General features: G+C 49.4%; 2 protein-coding genes across 12 annotated transcripts in view; one reads left to right on the forward strand and one right to left on the reverse strand.

The window, feature by feature from the left end:
• The window catches only part of LOC127036058 (zinc finger protein OZF-like), a 167,822-nt gene extending 154,384 nt beyond the window's left edge, over positions 1-13,438 (forward strand). The window contains exon 7 of the transcript XR_007770001.1: positions 12,699-13,438. The gene's annotated coding sequence lies outside the window, so the exon portion shown is untranslated. The remainder of the gene's footprint in view (positions 1-12,698) is intronic.
• Positions 478-12,306, reverse strand: LOC127036062 (zinc finger protein OZF-like). 11 transcript variants are annotated; one of them, XM_050926545.1, is made up of 6 exons: positions 12,269-12,306; positions 10,519-11,335; positions 9,766-9,966; positions 8,967-9,093; positions 4,838-4,951; positions 478-4,475 (listed from the first exon to the last, which is right to left on the reverse strand). In XM_050926545.1, the coding sequence occupies exon 6, from the start codon at positions 4,462-4,464 to the stop codon at positions 3,094-3,096; it is 1,371 nt and encodes a 456-aa protein (XP_050782502.1). In that variant the 5' UTR covers positions 4,465-4,475; positions 4,838-4,951; positions 8,967-9,093; positions 9,766-9,966; positions 10,519-11,335; positions 12,269-12,306; the 3' UTR covers positions 478-3,093. The 11 variants fall into 11 exon arrangements, with proteins under 11 accessions (XP_050782502.1, XP_050782501.1, XP_050782504.1 ...); XM_050926544.1 differs by lacking the exon at positions 12,269-12,306 and having other exon boundaries at positions 10,519-10,603; positions 11,240-11,752; XM_050926547.1 differs by lacking the exon at positions 12,269-12,306 and adding an exon at positions 6,340-6,449 and having other exon boundaries at positions 10,519-11,752.
• Positions 13,439-21,176: the final 7,738 nt, after the last annotated feature.

Consider the following 21,176-nt stretch of genomic DNA (forward strand, 5'->3'; position numbering starts at 1 on the left):
AATGAGGCAGCCAGTTTGGGATCCACAAGGAAGGAATGCCCTATGAAGCACTCTCTCTTTGCATCCAAACAGTGAAGGATGACTGTTCTCAGTCTAACCCTGGCATACTTTGGAAGTGTAATCAGTGACACTGAACTAGGAAGTGGAGTTGTACAAACAATTTTCCTTGGGTTACCATAGCTTCCTTTACTGGGGTGGAAACCAAGAACTGGGTGTGGACTCTTTCAACCTCAGCTCTTTCCAAACCGTTGGTCTTGGATAGGGTAAAGTTACACTTCTCGGAAGTAGAATCCTTTACAAAACCACTTCAAATCTCAGCAGTGTTAAAGAGGAATGGCTTCCTGAAACATGCCCAGCTTTTCTTTAACTCAGTGGCACAGGTCTAGGGAAGGGACTGGACAGAGGCCTGGATCAGAATCTTCGTTAGTTACCACAGCTGGACATTCTATTAAAAAAAGGCTATTTTTTCTGAAGATATTACATTTTCAATACTGGTTTTATTTTATAAACATCTTTAGAGCCTACAAAGGATAAATTCGACAAAAACTCCACTTCTATTTCCTCAACATCTGTGTCATGAAGGCCTGCATTTCCCATAGCATAGGATTAGCTAGGAGAGATCTTCTGTAGAGCCTGGATTACAAATGCTTTGGGAACCAAACACATGGCCATTTTGCCTAGTTCAAAACTACTTACCATGGAATTCTCTTCCCAGATCATCGGAGACAATATTGCCTTAAACAACTGAAATACACTGTGATCATATGCACTTCCTTCAGTTAGTTGGGGTTCTGCTGTTGTTCACCATTTCTGAGTGGAGATTTTAAATCACTGCTTGTAGCGAGGCGGTGTGGCTCCCCTCCTCCCCAGGGAGGGTCGAGCCCCGTCAGATGCCAAAAGGGGTGGGGCCACTGAGCGGTAGTCCTGCCCCTCAGAGGGTCAGGAGGCGCCCCGGAAGTATAAAAGCAGGCCCTCAGCCCTCAGTTGGAGCCCTGCCACCGTTGGGAGCAGACCTGCTAGAGGGTGCTCCTGACTGGGAAGCTGCGGAGGCCCAGAGCCGTTGCCCTGACTGGCCAGAACTTCCCCGCTACGACGAGGAGCTGCCCGAGCTGCCCCGCGCCCGCTACGATGAGTAGCTGCTGGAACTGCCCCGTCCCTGCTACTAGCCCGAGGAACCCCTGGAACAGGCCTGGCCGGACTTTCCTGAGGTACTACTGGATCTACCGCCCAGCCCTGGCCAGGAGGAGCCCATGCTACTAAGCTTCCCAGGGACTGATGGCCTCGATCAGGTAGGACCAGAAGGGGAGATAAGAAGTAGCCCGGGGGTAGCTGACCCCAGTCAGACTGCAAGTATGCCGGAACCCATGTCAGTGTGTTTCGGTCAGGATTCCCCACTGACCGGTAACGGCGTTAACCGCTGCTAGGGCCCCGGGCTGGAACGCAGTGGAGTGGGAGGGCCTGCATTCCCCCTGCCACCTTCAAGGGTGGCAGATTCCCCCTCCCCTGGCCTGAGGAGGCCATCCACGGTGGTTGTCACTCAGCCCCTGAGTCACAAGGGTCTGAACCATTGTAACTGTGGGTTTGGTGCCCTGCCCGAACCAAGGGCTGGGCTCCCTTTGACTGGGCCACTGCTCGGTCCCGTCTACAGGGCCCGAGTGGCCTGAACTGATAACTGCTCAGCCCCTGAGTCACAAGGGTCTGAACCATTGTAACTGTGGGTTTGGTGCCCCGCCCGAACCAAGGACTGGGCCCCCTTTGACTGTGCCTGTGTTCGGTCCTGCCTACAGGGCCCGAGCTGCCCAAACTGTTGACCGCTCAACCTCGAGGGCAGAGGTCCTCAGAAGACACGTAGCGAGGTGGTGTGGCTCCCCTCCTCCCCAGGGAGGGTCGAGCCCCGGCCGCGCACCATCACACTGCTATTTCTTCGTTAGCCTGTCCCGTAAATTAGAGAGTTCTCTCCTGTTGATAGAACTGCACTTCAACTTTTTCCATGTCATCATGGAGGGATGGGTAAAAAGCAAAGCTGAAATCATAAATGAGGACTATAGCAAAGGGTCATTGTCTTCAATTCTTCCATAAATCTGAGCTACATCCTATCAAACTGAACTAATATCCAATTGGGTGACCAAACAGCCTTCAGGAAAGATAGAAACCCACATCACAGAGAGAGAATACATTACAAAGAAAGTGTCAAGTGAAATTCCAGAGCAGGTTACATCTGATTATTCAGAACTGGGACAAGAGATTCTCCCACCACATTGTCCTCTGATCCATTCAAACCTGCTTCACTCAGCCCTGTCAGTTACGTTATTTACAATTTTTTTAGTATCCTAGGAGTCCCATAATGAGGGAAAAACAGCCCTCTTGCCAGAAGTGACTTTACGATAGATGGAACCTGGGATTTAAACTCTAAATGATCACACTGTATTTGGGATCCATTTGAATTCTCCTCCCAGGTCCTTTGACACTTTCATCTCCAGTCATTGCGACTCTGATATAGGATTAAAGAAGTCAAAACATCATCTACAAGCACAGACAATGGAGAATGCTTCATCACATGACACTTTGAGAAGTGGATGGATAGAATGTGATGAAGATAAACTCTGCATGGCTCAGGCAAAAGATAAAAGTTCTGCAGTGAAGGGGAAGGAGGGAATCTTTGAGTCACTCCATCTCCTTCCAGTGTCACAGAAGCAGAAATTATACTTTTTTCCTGCCCCAGCTCCTCTTCATTTACATCTAATTTGAAAAATTCCCAACATAACTGCTCTTCAGCACAACCCAGAGCAACGTGAGAACAACTGGCAATGATACAATCGGTATCACTGGTGACTCTAACAATAACTTTGCAATAGGAGGAAAGGTATAAATGTGACACGCCCTGGTTCCTCATAGGAAGGGCACACTCAAATTACTTTTGGGACAATAGAAAGGACAAATAGGTCCATCTCAAAAGAAGGCGAACTGCAAAAGGCAAAAATGGGCCACTCATCTGGACAAGCTGAGGATAATGGTGCTGCACACAGATCAAAGAGCTTTAAAAGTTACTATGTGGGAATTAGGAAAAGTATTAAAGAAAAAGTATTGATAGCCCTAGAGATTTTTACAATGTTGCTCTCCCTTGCAGATTCTCTGATGGCTAACATGGGCTGAGTGCCAAGAGAAGGTTTTCCCACACTCACTGCATTCATAGGGCCTGTCCCCCGTGTGGATTCTCTGATGCTCAGAAAGGACTGAACTCTTAGTGAAACATTTTCCACACTCACAGCATTTATAGGGCCTCTCCCCTGTGTGAATTCTTTGATGGGTAATAAGGTGTGAGCTGCGATTGAAGGTTTTCCCACACTCACGGCATTCATAGGGTCTTTCACTTGTGTGGATCCTCTGATGTCTAGAAAGGGCTGATCTGTGAGTGAAACTTTTCCTACACTTATGGCATTCATAGGGCCTCTCATCTGTGTGGATTCTCTGATGAACAGAAAGGGCTGATCTATGAGTGAAGGTTTTCCCACAATCACTGCATACATAGGGCCTGTCCCCTGTGTGAATTTTTTGATGGGTAATAAGGTTTGAGCTGCGGCTGAAGGTCTTCCCACACTCACTGCATTCATAGGGTCTTTCACCTGTGTGGATCCTCTGATGTCTACAAAGGGCTGATCTGTGGGTGAAGCTTTTCCTACACTCACGGCATTCGTAGGGCCTGTCCCCTGTGTGGATTCTCTGATGAACAGAAAGGGCTGATCTCTGAGTGAAGGTTTTCCCACACTCACTGCATACATAGGACCTGTCCCCTGTGTGGATTGTTTGATGACTAATAAGGTGCGAGCTGCGATTGAAGGTTTTCCCACAATCACTGCATACATAGGGCCTGTCCCCTGTGTGAATTCTTTGATGGGTAATAGGGTTTGAGCTGCGACTGAAGGTCTTCCCACACTCACTGCATTCATAGGGTCTTCCACTTGTGTGGATCCTCTGATGTCTAGAAAGGGCTGATCTGTGAGTGAAGCTTTTCCTACACTCACTGCATTCATAGGGCCTCTCATCTGTGTGGATTCTCTGATGCACAGAAAGGGTTGATATTTGAGAGAAGGTTTTCCCACACTCACGGCATTCGTAGGGCCTCTCCCCTGTGTGGATTCTCAGATGAACAGAAAGTCTTGATCTGTGAATGAAGTTTTTCTCACACTCAGTGCATGTATTTTTTCTCTTTCGCCTAAGGATTTCCTGTTGTGTTGTGGTTTCCATGAGGACCTTCTGAGTTCCCCAAAAGGAAATACATTTATCCAATTTCTCCCCTGGCTGGTTTCCTTGCTCTCTTTCTGGTCTGTGCTGAATCTCAAAGGAGTTTCCCTGCTCATTACTCCTGGACACATTCCTTTTCGATCTTTGCGATAATGCTCTGTGTTTATCCATTTGCTCAACATTTTCCTTCAGAGAATTCTGCTCCTCTTTCTCACATGCCATTGCATCACCTGCTGTGATAGAGACAGAAACCTCAAACAGGGATGGAAAGGGGAAGACGAAACCAAAACAAGTGCTGAAGACAGGTCAAATAAAAATCAGGAACTGAACACCCCCAAACTCTTCCCCTAAATAGGACAGAGGAGGGGGATGAATTCAGCCTTCACATCCCATCCAAATATGCAGGGGGAAGGGAGGAAGCTAATGCCTGGTGTCTGCTAGGATCTACAGGAAGCCATAAGCTTTATTTACCCTGAGGATACGACCCCTGCTAGGGACTATAATGAACTGAGAGACCTCCCAAGGGCTTTGTTGGGCATACCAGATGTTTCCTTTAGGCACTTACAGATTCTGAGTTGGTTTAATGTTTTCTCACCTGTGCGGGGAGCTCTCAGGATCTCTCTTTCCTCAGAGCCCTGGAGGTCTGGGACCCATGGCTCTTCCCCTTGTTCCAGCTGGGAGATCACATCATGTTAGAAAACTAGAAACCCTGCTCAGATGAAAGAAAACAAAGGAGTTCAATTGATTTCATAAGACTTGGTCATAAAAAACATTCCGTTTAGTTAACTTCAGTGCTTAGTGTGACCTGGCGGGCCAGAGGCAGTTCTCACTGAAAATGCCAAGATCAAGGCAGGCTGAAAAAGAGATCACCCACATGGGTTATCGAGAAGCTGAAAAAAGAAATCACACAGCCCCCTTTATTGCATCCCAGTTCTCTGACTCCCAATCAGCACCTAGATTCAGCACAGTGAAAGGTTATTTAAAAACTGCTCGCATAAACAAAAGGATCTTTTGACCCCAAAGGTCAGCCATGTTACCAGGTCAGTATAGGTTTGGATCTTACTGAAAATACCACACTGCCAGCCAATCCTTTAGCATCTAAACTAAAGGTTTAAACAAAATAAGATCATTCCAGAATGGACAAATCAGGTTCTTAGCAGTATTAGTGAGTTGCCAGTGTGAAAGTCTGTCTGGAACACATCCACAGCTTGGATGGGTCATTCAGTCCTTTGTTCCAGGGTTTAGGTTGTAGAGAAGTTGCTCCAGAGGCAGGAAGGGGGATTGACGACAAAATGGAGATGATGCAGCTCCGGTTTATATTCCTTTTGCTATGTGGCTTGTTCTTCCTGTGTTCCAAACACAAGATTCACAGCACATGGCATGGGAAAGCCTTGGAGGTCTCATTACACAGGCTTACGCGGGAATGTCTTGCTGACTCAATAGGTGTATCCCCTTGGTCCTTTCCATGGGCTCATTGTACAGCTGATGATCCTCAATGGGCCATCAAACAGGCTAGGCAGTGTTGATGCCAATATGTCTGGAGGTGTCACCCAGAAACACTGCACAAGTCTGGAAATACAGATATACCCTACATATCTATAACTCACAATACAAAGGTGATAGAAAGATAAAAACAAAATGATCATACTTGGAAAATCATAACATTTTCACTGACACCTTACATGGCATATCTAGCATGATTCATTGCAATTTTATCAGATTTTATTATTTTATTATTAATACCAAAGTGTCTCACAATTCCATAGAGTGTCACACTTGGTAAACCAGTGAATTCCCAGGACCAGTTCCCCAGGTCCATGAAGATGCTGAACACTATGCTTAGAGGGATTGAAATACCCACATATCTGCTGGGAACACACACACAGACACTGTGTCAGTCTATACCCCTGTGTTCACTCTTCTAGAAAATTATGATCAATTTTGTACACAGTATGGCTTGTGAGGTATCATTTGAAAACCCATAACCTACTGAATATTATCCTCCTGTTTAAAATGTGTAGTAACACTGTATGTAAAGTTATGAGATTTTACAGTATGATATTACTGAAAAATTTAACAGTTCTGGGGAACACTCACAGACCAGTTCCTCAGAGACAGCAAGGCAAACAGCTGGTCAAACAGCCATTCTCCTGCAGGGGGAAGGTGTGAAGAAGACATTTACATTCCATCACAGGGACCTCTTGAAGCTGTTGTGGAAAACGACCACAGGATTGATTTTGAATCAGCTCAGCCTGAGGCTCTTTTCTTGTTTACAAGCGCGCAGGGGGCGACAGCTATTGGAATCCTCTCCCCCTGAGCTAAAAATCACACAAGCCTTTTAAAGCTTAAAACCACAAATAGTGACACATAGGTTGCACATTAATTACCTTATTTGGAATATATTGCAAAATATAATGCAGGTCAAAAGCAAGCTGAACAATCAGTTTTCCATATTTGGCTGTTCCTGTTATTGTTATTCCTAGTCTAGTTTGTGGTTTGACTTTTCTAACACTTCCACTGTGGTTATGTTTCACAATCTCGGTTATTGCAAATCAGTGTGTTTGGGGACTTTCCACTTCACCTGCTTAGGCCCCTTCGGCACACAGAGCCATTGTTCCCCAATTTGGGGGATTTTCCATTCCACTTTGCCTTTCTCTGCCCTTTACACAGAGAAACAAGCTCAGCTAATACTTTACGCCTACTAGCTTGACCAAAGCTCCAAAGCTCTTTCTGTAGACTTTCCCGCACAATTCTCATATCTCCAACAGACAGCCTGTCACCATGACTGAGCTGAGAACTGAAGTGGTTTCTAGTACAAAGGACTGAATTCTAAAAAGAGGTGAGGAAAATGCTTGAGTCTCTCTCTCTCTCTCTCTCTGCCCTTTCCCTCTGCTCCTGACAACTCCTGAAGAAGCAGCAAAGAATCCTGTGGCACCTTATAGACTAACAGACCCACTTCCTCAGATGCATGTAGTGGAAATTTCCAGGGGCAGGTATATATATGCTAGCAAGCAAGCTAGAGATAACTGTGAATGGCTTGCCAACTACAGAACCAGTTTCTCCTCTCTTGGTTTTCACACCTCAACTGCTAGAACAGGGCCCCATCCTCCCTGATTGAACTGACCTCGTTATCTCTAGCTTGCTTGCTAGCATATATATACCTGCCCCTGGAAATTTCCACTACATGCATCTGAGGAAGTGGGTATTCACCCACGAAAGCTCATGCTCCAAAACGTCTGTTAGTCTATAAGGTGCCACAGGATTCTTTGCTGCTTTTACAGATCCAGACTAACACGGCTACCCCTCTGATACTTAACTCCTGAAGAGCTGAATGTGGGCGGCAGGGGTGGGTTAGGCCGAGACCTGGTGAAAGGAAAATCAGCCTGTCTCAGCACAGGGTGAGAGAAACATTTGCCTTGAATCCGTTTCAGCTTGTTAACTTAGACATTAGTTTGTGTTTTATCTTGCATTTCTTTTGTAAACAATTCTGAGCTCTATGCCTCATTATCTGTATCTTAAAATATTTTTTTTGATAGTTAACAATCTTGTTTTATTCTTTATCTAACCAGTGTGTTTGTATTAAAGTGTGTTGGAAACTCCATCTGGGATAACAAGGCTGGCACATGTCATTTTCCACTGATGAAATGACAGACTTCATATGAGCTTGCGTTGTTCAGGAGTGAGCTGGACAGGGAAAGATGCACATTTCTGGGGAAAGTCGGGGAGCAGAGAATTTTCTGGGGTTCTCCTGTGAGGTACTGTAATTTGTGAGTCACTGACTAGCAGCACTCAAAACTGTGTAGCTGGGAGTGAGTTACATGCTGGAGACTGTGTGTGAACTGCACAGGAGTGGCTGCTGTCACAGAAGAGCCGTGGAAAAGGCACCCCAGCTTGGGAACTGAAGGGACACAGCTGTTCAACAGTCCAGATTGCACTGTGCTTAATGTCACAGACACTCAATTTCAAAGTGTCTCCTAAAACACAGAGAAAGTAAATCTATGTCCCAGAAATCAAAGACTCCAGAGAGAGGGCAAGTCTCCCTGGTACTGCTTCTTGCTGACAGAGAGGTCCAGAGACAGAGACAATGAGAGAGTCTTGGGGAAGCTGGGAACAGTAACCATGGGCTGGTGGGGTTCGGTGGAGAAAGGGAACAGGAAGGGCAGGGATATCACTGAATTCAGGATCTCAGCAGTACTAGACATCAGGATAACACATACTGCAGCCCATTGGAAAACATATAATCCCAACTACACATACAGAATGATGGGGTCTAAATTAGCTGTTTCCACTCAAGAGAGAGATCTTGGAGTCACTGTGGATAGTTCTCTGCAAACATCCACTCAATCTGCAGCAGCAGTAAAAAAAGTGAACAGAATGTTGGGAATCATTAAGAAGGGGATAGATAATAAGACAGAAAATCTCCTATTGCCTCTATATAAATCCATGGTATGCCCTTATCTCAAATACTCCGTGCAGATATGGTCGTCCCATCTCAAAGAAGTTCACTTGAGCAAACAGGAGCTATTTGACACCGTGCGATATGGCTCCTGTGCTCTGTTCCCAAAGCGTGCTGCAGCAGGGAAGGGCCTGTGGCAGTGCGTGTGTGTCACTGGCATATTGGGGTGATGCTGAAACAGGGCAGAGTAGAAGTGGCATTGTGGGGTTGGCATGAACCTTATCTCTTCATTTCCTATTCCAAGAACAGAGGGGACGGGAATCCTTACCCAACGAGGTCACATTCTCATAGTTCTCCTGCATGACATCCCTGTAGAGGGCTCTCTCAGTGGGGTCCAGCAGAGCCCACTCTTCCCTGGTGAAATACACAGCCACCTCCTCAAAGGTCACCGGCCCCTGAAAAAGCAAGAGTCCAACACTCTGTACCTGATGTCCCACTCTCAGCCCCACTATTCATGGGGGACAGCAGCCAATCACAGTCAACAGAGTCCCACCCCCACCCTGCAAAGAGCATCCTGGAAACACCAGGTTAAGGGGACCAAGAGAGAGCCCCTTGTCTCTCCCAGCAGATCCATAACCCCCCTACTAGCCACAGAACGATACAGGAGATGGATCCCCTAGCAGGGTCCAGGGAAAGCTCCCTGGTAGGAAGCCCAATAACCTTCTCATCGTGAGGAGCTGGATATGAAGGGCGGGGCAGCTCCCCTAAACCTCACTGGTGGGTGCCTCCTTCATATCTCACAGCAGCCGCTGGTCAGTCAGGTCAGGCTCCAGCACTGGGAGTCTGGTCAGGTTGACTAGCTCCATGTAGGTGGGTTATTCTTGGTTTCACAGATTAGGGTATTTCCACCACCTAATCTCATGGGTCTGTTCCTAGAATCTAGGCCACTTAATAAACAACTCCCAGCAGGTTTATCTCAAGCTGTCCTCCTTCCTTCCCCACCCTGTGCATTTCCTGCCCCACTCCAACCTCCAAACCAGACTGTGCAAATCTTCGCATCTCTGGTGTATTTGCTGTCCCTCTCCCGCCCTGCAGGAACCCACCAGCAACCTCCCAATAATCCCTACCTTAACAGGCTCCTCTGCACCCATTTCTCTTCCCTCTCCCATGGGAGGATGGGATGAGCTGGAGCGAAACATGGACGTCATTCTCCAGCCTGTCTGGGGGAGAAGGGCAGTTGTGGGGGTTTCAGAACAGGCTTTAGTTAATTTCACAAGATGATTCTCCCAGGCCCTTCCCTGCAGACAGACATCCTAGATTCTGCCATGCTGGGAAAGAGATCAAGCATGTTATTACACTGTAGACCTGGCCCCTGCTGCCAGGCTAAGCCCACAGAGACATTTTTAATCTCCCTTCTCCCTCCCCTCACCCCATAACAAAGTCTCTGAACACAAGGCTAGAAAAGAGCAGAACCAAAGGAGTCACTGTGGGGGATTCCCTCGGACACTGACCCCACCGCAGCCACACCCCAGCAGGGGAATATGGAATCAGGAACTGGCTTTTCCTCTCTCTGATCCTTGTTTTGTTCACTGGAAAGTGGTTCTGCCCAGGGATGCAGCAATACATGTGTCTGGGTGGACTAGAGAGCTGGAAATCTCTCCCCCCAATTCATTTCTCTCACTGCCCCTTTCAGTCTCTCCTTCCCCTGTCCTCTCTCCCTGCCCCTCTGGTTGGGAACGTCCCATTCCTGGGGGCTTTGCTCTCCCATGGCTGGATTTGCTCCTGGCAATTGCTAATGGGAGGAGAAATGAGGAAGGACTGTTTGTGCAGAGTCACTTTCTTGCCAGACCCCAGCACTTTCCCTGAGGTCTTTCAGTTACCTGGAGTCTGTGGTAGAATTTGTATTAACAGGGCCCACGTCTCCCACAAGGGGCTAGTACGAGCTGGAGAAAGTCATCACGTTGGCTGGGCAGAAAAGAAACTTTAATTAAAGTCACTTCCCAGCACAGAACCCCGCTGGGGGAGCAGCAGCTGCTAAGCCTGGTCTCCCAGATCACAATGGAGGCTGCAGCGTCTGACCCAGAAAGTTGAACCCCAATATCCTGAGCAGAGGAGGACAGAGCATCTGAGCAGCTTTCCTCCTTTAGCTCTCTGGGGAGAGCAGCTAATGAGAGCTCCTCCTCACAGGGAGAATTGCTGATCTCATTTGCCCCACTGTCCATCTGGAGTCACTCCTTGTGTTTCCATACAGTGACTCTGGAGTAACATTGGTCTCAATGTTCAGAGTAGCAGCCGTGTTAGTCTGTATCCGCAAAAAGAACAGGAATACTTGTGGCACCTTAGAGACTAACAAATTTATTTCAGCATGAGCTTTCACTTCTTTGGATACAGAAAATTGGTCTCAATGAAACCAGATTTCAAAAAGAATTAGTCCAGAACGCTGTGGAAGAGACCATCATGTGGCAGTGCTGACCCCCTTCCCACCTCCCTCACCCCTTAGATCTAGGATAAGGGCTGGGAGGGAGGGAATGAATATTCCCAATGGAACAGAAAGTTCCTGCAGTTTTCAAGAGAGGAGAAAAGAAAAATCAGTGATTTCACCTCACAGTGTTTGACAAGTGGATAGAAAGTTATCACAGTAACTGGGTCTGGCCGGGGGCTGCCTGGCAGTGCTTGCAGTCAGGATTCTGGCACAAACTGATCAGGGAGAAGGATCATGGTTAGCAGCAGCCCCCAGACACCCCCCAGTACCCAGAGCCCAGACTCCCAGCCAGGGTCCCCAGACACCCCCACAAACCCAGCCAGGGTCTCACCAGATATTCCCTGGCACCCAGTCCGCAGAATCCCTGGCCAGGGATCCCAGATACCCCTCAAACCCCCACCAGCCACAATGAGAGCTGGACACTGGCAAAATCGAGAGAAAATGGGGCACAATCGGGGGAGGGGAACAGGGAACTTCTCAGGGATTTGAGGGAAGGGGGGGTCACCCTGGGTGTTGCTCGTTGCTCTCTAGGGAGAAAGGGGGCAGGATGGGAGAGGAGGGGGGGTCCCCACGGGAGGGGGCAGTGGTAAATCCGAGGGGATCTCAGCCCCCCACTTTCTCTCCCCGCTCCTCGGGGGGTCACCTGCTCTTCTCCCCTCGCCCCCCGGCCATGTCCGGGCTGCACAGACATTTCCCACCCGCCCCTTTCCCAGCCCCCCAGCTCGGTCTCACCCCCCCCAGTCCCCACCCGGCCCCATGCAGGGACCCCAGTGGGACTGGGCCCCTCCCCCCAGCACCCCCCGTCGGGCCCGAAGGCAGAGCCTGGCCGGGCCCGGGGGGCGCTGGGCTCCTGCGGGGACAGCAGCTCCGAGCCCCCCGCGGGCGCTGCCCCCGGAGCAGATCCCGGCGCTGCGAGATGCCGGGTCCCCCCCTCCCCGGACACTGGGGCAGAGTCACCGCCCGGCCCCGGCCCCGGCCCCGGGGCTCGCTCCGGGACCTGGAGGCTGCAGCTCCGCAGCGGGGCGCGCAGAGCCCGGGGTGGCCCCAGGGCGGCTCCAGCGGGGCAGGGCCCGGGCCGGGCACGAGGGGGTTAATGAAGGTCTCTCCCGCCGCGATCTGCGCATGCCCAGAGCCCCAACGGCACAAACCCTTCTCCGGCCCCGGGAGAGGCTCCAACGGCCCCGCGAGCCAGGCAGAGCCGGATTGCCCAACGCTCCTTCGTAGCACGGCTCCGCCTCCCGCCGATGTCACTTCCGGTCCAGGGAGAGTCAGGAACTACATCTCCCAGCCTGCCTCGGGGGCGCTTCCCCTCTCCAGCCCAGGGAAGGGGGGTCCCCGGGGCCAGCCTGAGCTTCCGCCCACCGCTCATCCTTTCCACTGGCCCCGCGTCCTCTCCCAGCCGGTGCCTCTCAGACCCCCCCCGCCTTTTCCCGGGGAGCGGCAGAGCTGGGGGGGCTTGGGACCCCCACGTAATAACCATCCCCCCAGCCCTGACCCCCCCGCAGGAGCGTGTCCCCGCCCCACGTGCGTCCCCGCCGTCCCAGGCCCTGCCGGTGTAATGATGGTTTCTTTATGCAGCAGAAACTGCAGCTAGTTGCAAAACGGGAATGCTGCGAGCACGTGTCAGTTCAGCGCTGGAGCTGGGACCCAGCACGTGTCAATCACCTGCCTCTAAAGCCTCTAAATCCTGGGGGCACAGCTCGCCGGGGCACAGCTTGGGAGCTGCACTGGGAATAGATCCTGCAGGAAACCCCTACCCCAATAGCAGAGTGGTGCAGGGGGAGCGTGCTGGGCCCATAACCCAGAGATTGCTGGATCGAAACCATCCTCCGTTAGCTTGGGTGCTCCCTGCATGTTCTCTGCACAGAAAAGAAGAACAAATTCTCTTACCCTTCCAGGGTGATTAAAGGAAGGCATAGAGCCCTGCCCCACAGAGTCCCCTCCTGGAAGGTGAGAGATGTGCAGTGACTGGGGCTCCAGCTCAGGGTTGCCAGGTTTATATCACTTTTGGTGATGCCCAGAACAGGTCCAAGTCCTGCCCCTGCCCCTCCCCCTCCCCCCACCTCTGCCTAAGGCTGTGGGAGGGAGTTAGGGTACATGAGGTGCAGGTTCTGGGATGGGTAGGGGAGGCGGTGGCAAGTTCTGGGAGGGAGTTTAGGTGCAGGAGGGGGTGTAAGCTCTGGGAGGGAGTTAGGGTACATGAGGTGCAGGTTCTGGGCTGGAGCAGCAGGTTGGGGTGCAGGAGGGGCAGTGGCAGACTCAGGGAGGGAGTTTGGGTACGTGCAGGGTGCAGGGTGTGGGCTAGGGCAGAGTGTTGGGGTGTGGCAGCTCCTGAAAGTGACCCGCACCCACATCTGGCAGCAACTTCTACATGAAGGAGGCCGAGGGGGATCTCCTGGGACCACTGCCCACAGGCACCACCCCTGCAGCTCCCATTGCCGCAGTTCCAATGGCAGAGTTGGCGCTTGGGACAGGGGCAGCATGTGAGAGGTGCACCCCACAGGAACGTGCCAGATGCTTCTGGGAGTGGTGCGCCGTGCAGAGCGAGGGTGGGCAGGAATCTGCTTTAGCCCCACTGTGCTGCAGGTAGTAATGGCAGGAGCCCCCAGGCCCTTTCAAATCGCCCGGGGCCAGCTGATCTGACTGTCTGAGAGGGAAGCCACAGGAGTGGTCATGCACTTCTGGGGAGTCTTTTGGGGGCTCCTGGAGTAGGCGGCAGAGAGATGCAGCCTCACCACCAAGTCTGTTTCCCTGGAGGAGAGAGGGGACTGCAGGGTGATATCCCACCTCTGTGCAGCCAGGAGCCTCTGCTCCCCTCTACCATGCTAGAGCCTCCACATTTATTTATTGACAAATAAAATTTGCAGAATTTAAAATATTGTGCACAGAATTTTTATTTTTTTGGTGCGGAATCTCCTCAGGAGTGAAACCGACTCAGGAAACCTCCTTGGATTGTCACTGCTTGGTTAACCACTCAGCCACCACACCAATGTACAGAGAGAGTGCCAAGCCTCACTGCTATGTGGGGCTGGGGGCTGGGGTTGGGTCACACAAATTCAGACTGTACGTTCCCCCAGCTACAAAGTGCCACTGATTTCCCATTTAAGACATTAGCCGTTACTGACAAGGTTTGTCCGTGTTCTTTTCTTTATCTCATGCTGCTAATTAGAAAGATCAGTATGGATTTTTTTTTCAAAATACACAACCCCCTAAACCTGCTTTTACAATCAGAATAATTGTGTCACCTTATTTTTGCCTGCCCCAGTACAGAAGAAGAGGCTTTTGTGGGTTTCCTGACTCAGAAGATGAAAATGAATGTGTGTTGGGCCGCACTGCTGTGAATTGTTGTCGAGCGGAACCCATTATTGGCATTGGTAGTGTAGACACGGCCTCAGACTCGGTGCTGGGGAGGGGAAGTCTTGCCTCTAGAGACACCCAGGGGTGGTGTGGGATTGTCCCAGGTTACTGGGTGGGGGCTCGAGCGGGCTCTGTGTTGTGTTGTTAAAAAGGATCTCCAAGATATTGAACCCTGGGCCATGTTGCTGCCGACTCCAACTGGCAAAAGGGTCACAGAAAGAAGCAGGGGGAGGGGAGAAGCACCAGTGAGTTTATGCAATTATTCAGTGAGGCAGAGGCCTGGCAGAAGGAACTACCTGTGCAAGCCCCCTTGCCAGAGAGGGGGATCTGTGATGTCCTCAGCACTGGAGATAAAGCCCAGGGATGGGGCAGAAAATGGAGCAGGGAAGATTTGTGAGCTGGGAACTCCTCTCCCTGGGTATTTCCCCTGCAGGCCTGTTTCAGTGTCTCTCTTTGCTCTTTCCCTGTGTAACCCAGTGGTTCTCACTGTCATAAACAGATAGCTAAGGGTTAATGTCTCTTTCACCTAAAGCACCTGACCAGAGGACCAATCAGGAAACCGGATTTTTTCAACTTTGGGTGGAGGGAATTGAGTGTCTGAGTCTTTTGTCTGTCTGCCTGCTTTCTCTGAGCTTTGGAGAAGCAGTTTCTACTTTCTAGTCTTCTGTTTCTAAGTGTAAGGACAAAGAGATCAGATAGTAAGTTATATGGTTTCTTTTCTTTGGTATTTGCATGAATATAAGTGCTGGAGTGCTTTGATTTGTATTCTTTTTGAATAAGGCTGTTTATTCAATATTCTTTTAAGCAATCGACCCTGTATTGTATCATCTTAATACAGAGAGACCATTTGTATGTATTTTTCTTTCTTTTTATATAAAGCTTTCTTTTAAGACCTGTTGGAGTTCTTTCTTTACTTCAGGGAAATTGAGTCTGTACTCACCAGGGAATTGGTGGGAGGAAGAAGCGGGGAGATCTGTGTGTTGGATTTGCTAGCCTGATTTTGCATTCCCTCTGGGGGAATAGGAAAGTACTTTTTTTGTTTCCAGGACTGGAAACAGAGAGGGGGAGTCACTCTGTGTAGTTTCACAGAGCTTGTGTCTGTGTATCTCTCCAGGAGCACCTGGAGGGGGGAAGAGAAAAAGGATTATTTCCCTTTGTTGTGAGACTCAAGGGATTTGGGTCTTGGGGTCCCCAGGGAAGGTTTTTTCAGAGGGACCAGAGTGCCCCAAAACACTCTAATTTTTTGGGTGGTGGCAGCAAGTAGCAGGTCCAAGCTGGTAACTAAGCTTGGAGGTTTTCATGCTAACCCCCATATTTTGGACGCTAAGGTCCAAATCTGGGACTAAGGTTATGATATGGTGTGCAGCGGTTAAGGGATAGACAGAATCCAGAAGCCAGTAGGAATATTATATTTTTCTCTTCTCTGCTAAGGGCTTTTTAGCAGAGAGAAACAGTTGGTTTTAAAAGGGAACCAGAGAGAATTTTTTTTTCTGCTCTCTCTGGCAGTTTGTGGCTTGCATGTTAAGCAAGAAGCCATTACCAGACTGTTAAGGGTCTTTTGTCATGCAATAGCCCTCCCATTAGGAGGCAAGTTCCAGCACTATATGCATGCAAATAAAGTGGTTTTTCAGGTTTACTTAACATTGAAGATTAGCTAAAGGCACTGTTGCTAGGCAGACTTCAGGAGGCAAGAGAACCTGCAGTTCAGAAGATAAACACCGGAGGGCACCCCAACACAAGAAAACAGGAACCATGACTTCTAAGGCAAAAATTGAGGCCGAAGAACAAATCAAAGAAGCTGAACACCGGCGAGAGATGGAAAAACACAAACAGGAACTGGAAATAAAACAAAAAGAGATGGAGATGAAAGAAAGAGAAGAACAAATCAAACAGGCAGCACACAAAAGAAAACTAGAGGAAGAAGAGTTCGCCCACCGAAGGAAACAAGAAGAAGAAGAGTTGGCCCACCGCCGAGAAATGGAAAAGCACTAAAAAGAAATGGAAAAACAACAAAAAGAAATGGAAAAACAACAAAAAGAAAATGAAGAGAAGGAAAAACAGAGAAAACATGAACTGGAGTTGGCAAAAGCTGGGCTGCATGTGCCAGCCAACCCTAACAACCCGGCGCCCATTATTGCTCCACAGCACAGGAAATTTCCCACCTACAAGGCAGGTGATGACACCGAGGCCTTCTTGGAAAATTTTGAAAGAGCCTGTCTTGGGTACAGCATTCCCGAAGACCAGTACATGGTAGAATTAAGGTCACAGCTCAGTGGACCTTTAGCAGAGGTGGCAGCTGAAATGCCTAAGCAGCAAATGAATGACTATAAACTTTTTCAAACCAAGGCCAGATACAGAATGGGGATAACCCCAGATCATGCCCGTCGGCGTTTCAGAACCCAAAGGTGGAAACCAGAGGTGTCATTTCCCAAACACGCCTACTACATTGCAAAAAACTATGAGGCCTGGATAACAGGAAACAACATTCAAACCTTGGAAGAACTGCACCTCCTCATACAAATGGAGCAGTTCTTGGATGGTGTTCCTGAAGACATCACACGGTACATACAAGATGGAAATCCCAAAGATATCGCTGAGGCGGGGGAAATTGGAGCCAAATGGATGGAACTGGCAGAAAGCAAGAAAGCTACTGTCAAGGGGAACGATTACCCCAGGGGGCACACAGACCATAAACCCTACAACCGAGGACAGCCAAAGACCCCACATACCACCCAAGTAAAGCCACAGATACCCTACCCTTCAACCTCACCAGTCTCCAGTAACTCACCTCGGCCCAGTGACCCATCAGATGGAAGATGCTTTAAGTGTAATGAACTGGGACATATCAAGGCCAACTGTCCCAAGAACACCATGCGAGTGCAATTCATTACACCACCATCACCCCAAAGATCCCCAGGCCCGGATGCCTCTCAAATACCCTTGGAGCGAAGGAAAAATTTGAGAGTGGGCGGAAAGAAGGTTACTGCGTGGAGAGACACGGGGGCACAAGTGTCAGCTATCCACCAATCCTTCGTTGACCCCAAATTCATCAACCCAAAGGCCAAAGTTACAATTTACCCCTTCATGTCACAAGCTGTAGACTTGCCTACAGCTCAACTGCCTGTCCAGTACAAAGGCTGGTCAGGAATGTGGACTTTTGCAGTCTATAACAATTATCCTATCCCCATGCTACTGGGGGAAGACTTGGCCAACCAGGTGAGGCGGGCCAAGAGAGTGGGAATGGTTACACGTAGCCAAACCAGGCAAGCTTCCAGACCCATTCCTGTTCCTGAGCCGTCCACAGAGGCCCCGTCTGTGTTACCAGAGACCCAGACAGAGGTAGTGGACCCGGATTCCATGCCTACCACTGACACAGCCACAGCATCTCCAGTCCCAGGCCCGGAACTGGAACAGCAACCAGCACCAGCAAGTGCAACTACATCTTCAAACTCAACGCCAGAGGGCGCCAGCGAGCCAAAACTGGCAGAAGCAACAGACAGCCATACCCAAAAGGCTCAGCCAGAGCCTGAAATACCCTCAGGTGCACCAGCGGAGAGCGGTTCACCAGCAACGGAAACAACCCCATCACCTACATCGCTTCCAAAGGGACCAAGCCCAAGTCCACAGTCTAAGGAAGAACTGGTGACCCCAGCCTCAAGGGAACAGTTCCAGGCTGAGCAGAAAGCGGATAACAGCCTTCAGAAAGCTTGGGCGGCGACACGGAGCACCCCACCGCCTCTCAGCTCTTCTAATCGATCCCGGTTTGTTATAAACCAAGGACTTTTATACAAGAAAATTCTTTCTGGTGGACACCGGGAAAAATGGCAGCCGCAAAAACAGTTGGTGGTTCCAACTAAGTACCGGGGGAAGCTCTTAAGCTTAGCCCATGATCATCCCAGTGGCCACGCTGGGGTAAACAGAACCAAGGACCGGTTGGGGAAGTCCTTCCACTGGGAGGGGATGGGCAAGAACGTTGCCAAGTATGTCCGGTCTTGTGAGGTATGCCAAAGAGTGGGAAAGCCTCAAGACCAGGTCAAGGCCCCTCTCCAGCCACTCCCCATAATTAAGGTCCCATTTCAGCGAGTAGCTGTGGATATTCTGGTCCCTTTCCCAAAAAAGACACCCAAAGGAAAGCAGTACGTACTGACTTTAGTGGACTTTGCTACCCGATGGCCGGAAGCAGTAGCTCTAGGCAACACCCGGGCTAACACTGTGTGCCTGGCCTTAACAGACATCTTTGCCAGGGTAGGTTGGCCCTCCGACATCCTTACAGATTCAGGGTCTAATTTCCTGGCAGGGACCATGGAAAAACTGTGGGAAACTCATGGGGTGAATCACTTGGTTGCCACCCCGTACCACCATCAAACCAATGGCCTGGTGAAAAGGTTCAATGAAACTTTGGGGGCCATAATACGAAAATTCATCAACGAATTCTCCAATAATTGGTACCTAGTGTTGCAGCAGTTGCTGTTTGCCTACAGGGCTGTACCACATCCCAGTTTAGGGTTTTCACCATTTGAACTTGTGTATGGTCACGAGGTTAAGGGGCCATTACAGTTGGTGAAGCAGCAATGGGAGGGGTTTACGCCTTCTCAAACTGACCATGCTGCACTAAAGTGGCTTCATACTGCCAAGGGGAACAACAAGAAACTTCTTCGTTGGAGTTTAGCTCTCCAAGATTTTGATTTTGAAATTCAGCACATCACAGGAGCTTCTAACAAAGTAGCTGATGCACTCTCCCGTGATAGTTTCCCACAATTCAGTAGTTAAAAAGTGTTCTTAAAATGTAGAAGTCTGTTAGTTATATACTTAGGAGTATATGTAAAGGTGTATGTGTTGTATTAATCTGTTTATTTTCAAGTTCTAGAAGGAAATCGCCGCCAGTGAGCTTCCCCACTGTCTGCAATTTGGGGGGCGTGTCATAAACAGATAGCTAAGGGTTAATGTCTCTTTCACCTAAAGCACCTGACCAGAGGACCAATCAGGAAACCGGATTTTTTCAACTTTGGGTGGAGGGAATTGAGTGTCTGAGTCTTTTGTCTGTCTGCCTGCTTTCTCTGAGCTTTGGAGAAGCAGTTTCTACTTTCTAGTCTTCTGTTTCTAAGTGTAAGGACAAAGAGATCAGATAGTAAGTTATATGGTTTCTTTTCTTTGGTATTTGCATGAATATAAGTGCTGGAGTGCTTTGATTTGTATTCTTTTTGAATAAGGCTGTTTATTCAATATTCTTTTAAGCAATCGACCCTGTATTGTATCATCTTAATACAGAGAGACCATTTGTATGTATTTTTCTTTCTTTTTATATAAAGCTTTCTTTTAAGACCTGTTGGAGTTCTTTCTTTACTTCAGGGAAATTGAGTCTGTACTCACCAGGGAATTGGTGGGAGGAAGAAGCGGGGAGATCTGTGTGTTGGATTTGCTAGCCTGATTTTGCATTCCCTCTGGGGGAATAGGAAAGTACTTTTTTTGTTTCCAGGACTGGAAACAGAGAGGGGGAGTCACTCTGTGTAGTTTCACAGAGCTTGTGTCTGTGTATCTCTCCAGGAGCACCTGGAGGGGGGAAGGGAAAAAGGATTATTTCCCTTTGTTGTGAGACTCAAGGGATTTGGGTCTTGGGGTCCCCAGGGAAGGTTTTTTCAGAGGGACCAGAGTGCCCCAAAACACTCTAATTTTTTGGGTGGTGGCAGCAAGTAGCAGGTCCAAGCTGGTAACTAAGCTTGGAGGTTTTCATGCTAACCCCCATATTTTGGACACTAAGGTCCAAATCTGGGACTAAGGTTATGATACTCACACTTTCTGAACTGTTGACCCCTTGCACAAAGCAAGGTGCTGAGTGCCACCCCCTGATCAATTCAAAACACATTTTTTCATATTTAACGTTATTTTAAATGCTTAATTTATAACCCGATTCTTTAGAATGAGTTTAACTTTTCTCACCACTTTTAAATTCAGCCTAGAACACACATCGATGGAATTATTGTTATACACAGAAAAGGGGTTTAAAATAGTTACTGTTTAACACTGGGGGTGTGAAGACATTTGTCAATATCACTTTTCACAGCAGATTTTGCTCCATTGCCACCCTCACTTCTGCTGCCTGCAGAGCTGGGCAGTTTGTGACCCCCACATAACAACCTCACCGCCCCCACAAGGGGCTGTAACCCCCAGTCTGAGAACTCCTGGGCTTACCCCTTCCTGCTCTGGCTGGGACACTTGACCCGTGTCCCATTCCTAGGGGGCTCGTGCTCTCCTGGAGCTGGATCAGCTGCTCCTGAGGGAAGCCAGAGCCGGGTGGGGGGATGTCAGCGGGGCCAGCAGCGCTGGGAGCCACAGACACAGGGGGGCAGAGATGGGCTGAGGAGAGGCCGCTTGTGCAGAGTCACTTCCCCGCCTGCCCCCAGTGCCCCCCCCCACTCCCGCCATCCCCTGGGGCCTGCCTTAATTCAGACAGTCCCTTTCCCATCATATCCCCAGCACATCAGTGATTGCGATAGCAGGGGGCAGGTTTTCTCTGGGGCACTGAGCTTTGCCAGGGGGTTAGTGGCTTCTTTCTTTCCTCATCCTGGAGGAAACTCAGCTTTTTATTTCATCCCTGATGTGTCATGGAATAATAACAGCAGCATGAAGAAAGACGTGGGCACAGCGGGTCTCTGGAGGGGCAGAGAAGCGTGGATGGCAGGCAGGATGGGTGTCACGGGA

This window comes from Gopherus flavomarginatus, chromosome 17 (assembly GCF_025201925.1).
Source record: "Gopherus flavomarginatus isolate rGopFla2 chromosome 17, rGopFla2.mat.asm, whole genome shotgun sequence".
NCBI classification, from domain to species: domain Eukaryota; kingdom Metazoa; phylum Chordata; order Testudines; family Testudinidae; genus Gopherus; species Gopherus flavomarginatus.

What these genes read in the sequence shown, in the direction of transcription:
- LOC127036062 (XM_050926545.1), bottom strand. Translation starts at nt 4,464, where the DNA reads ATGGCATGTGAGAAAGAGGAGCAGAATTCTCTGAAGGAAAATGTTGAG.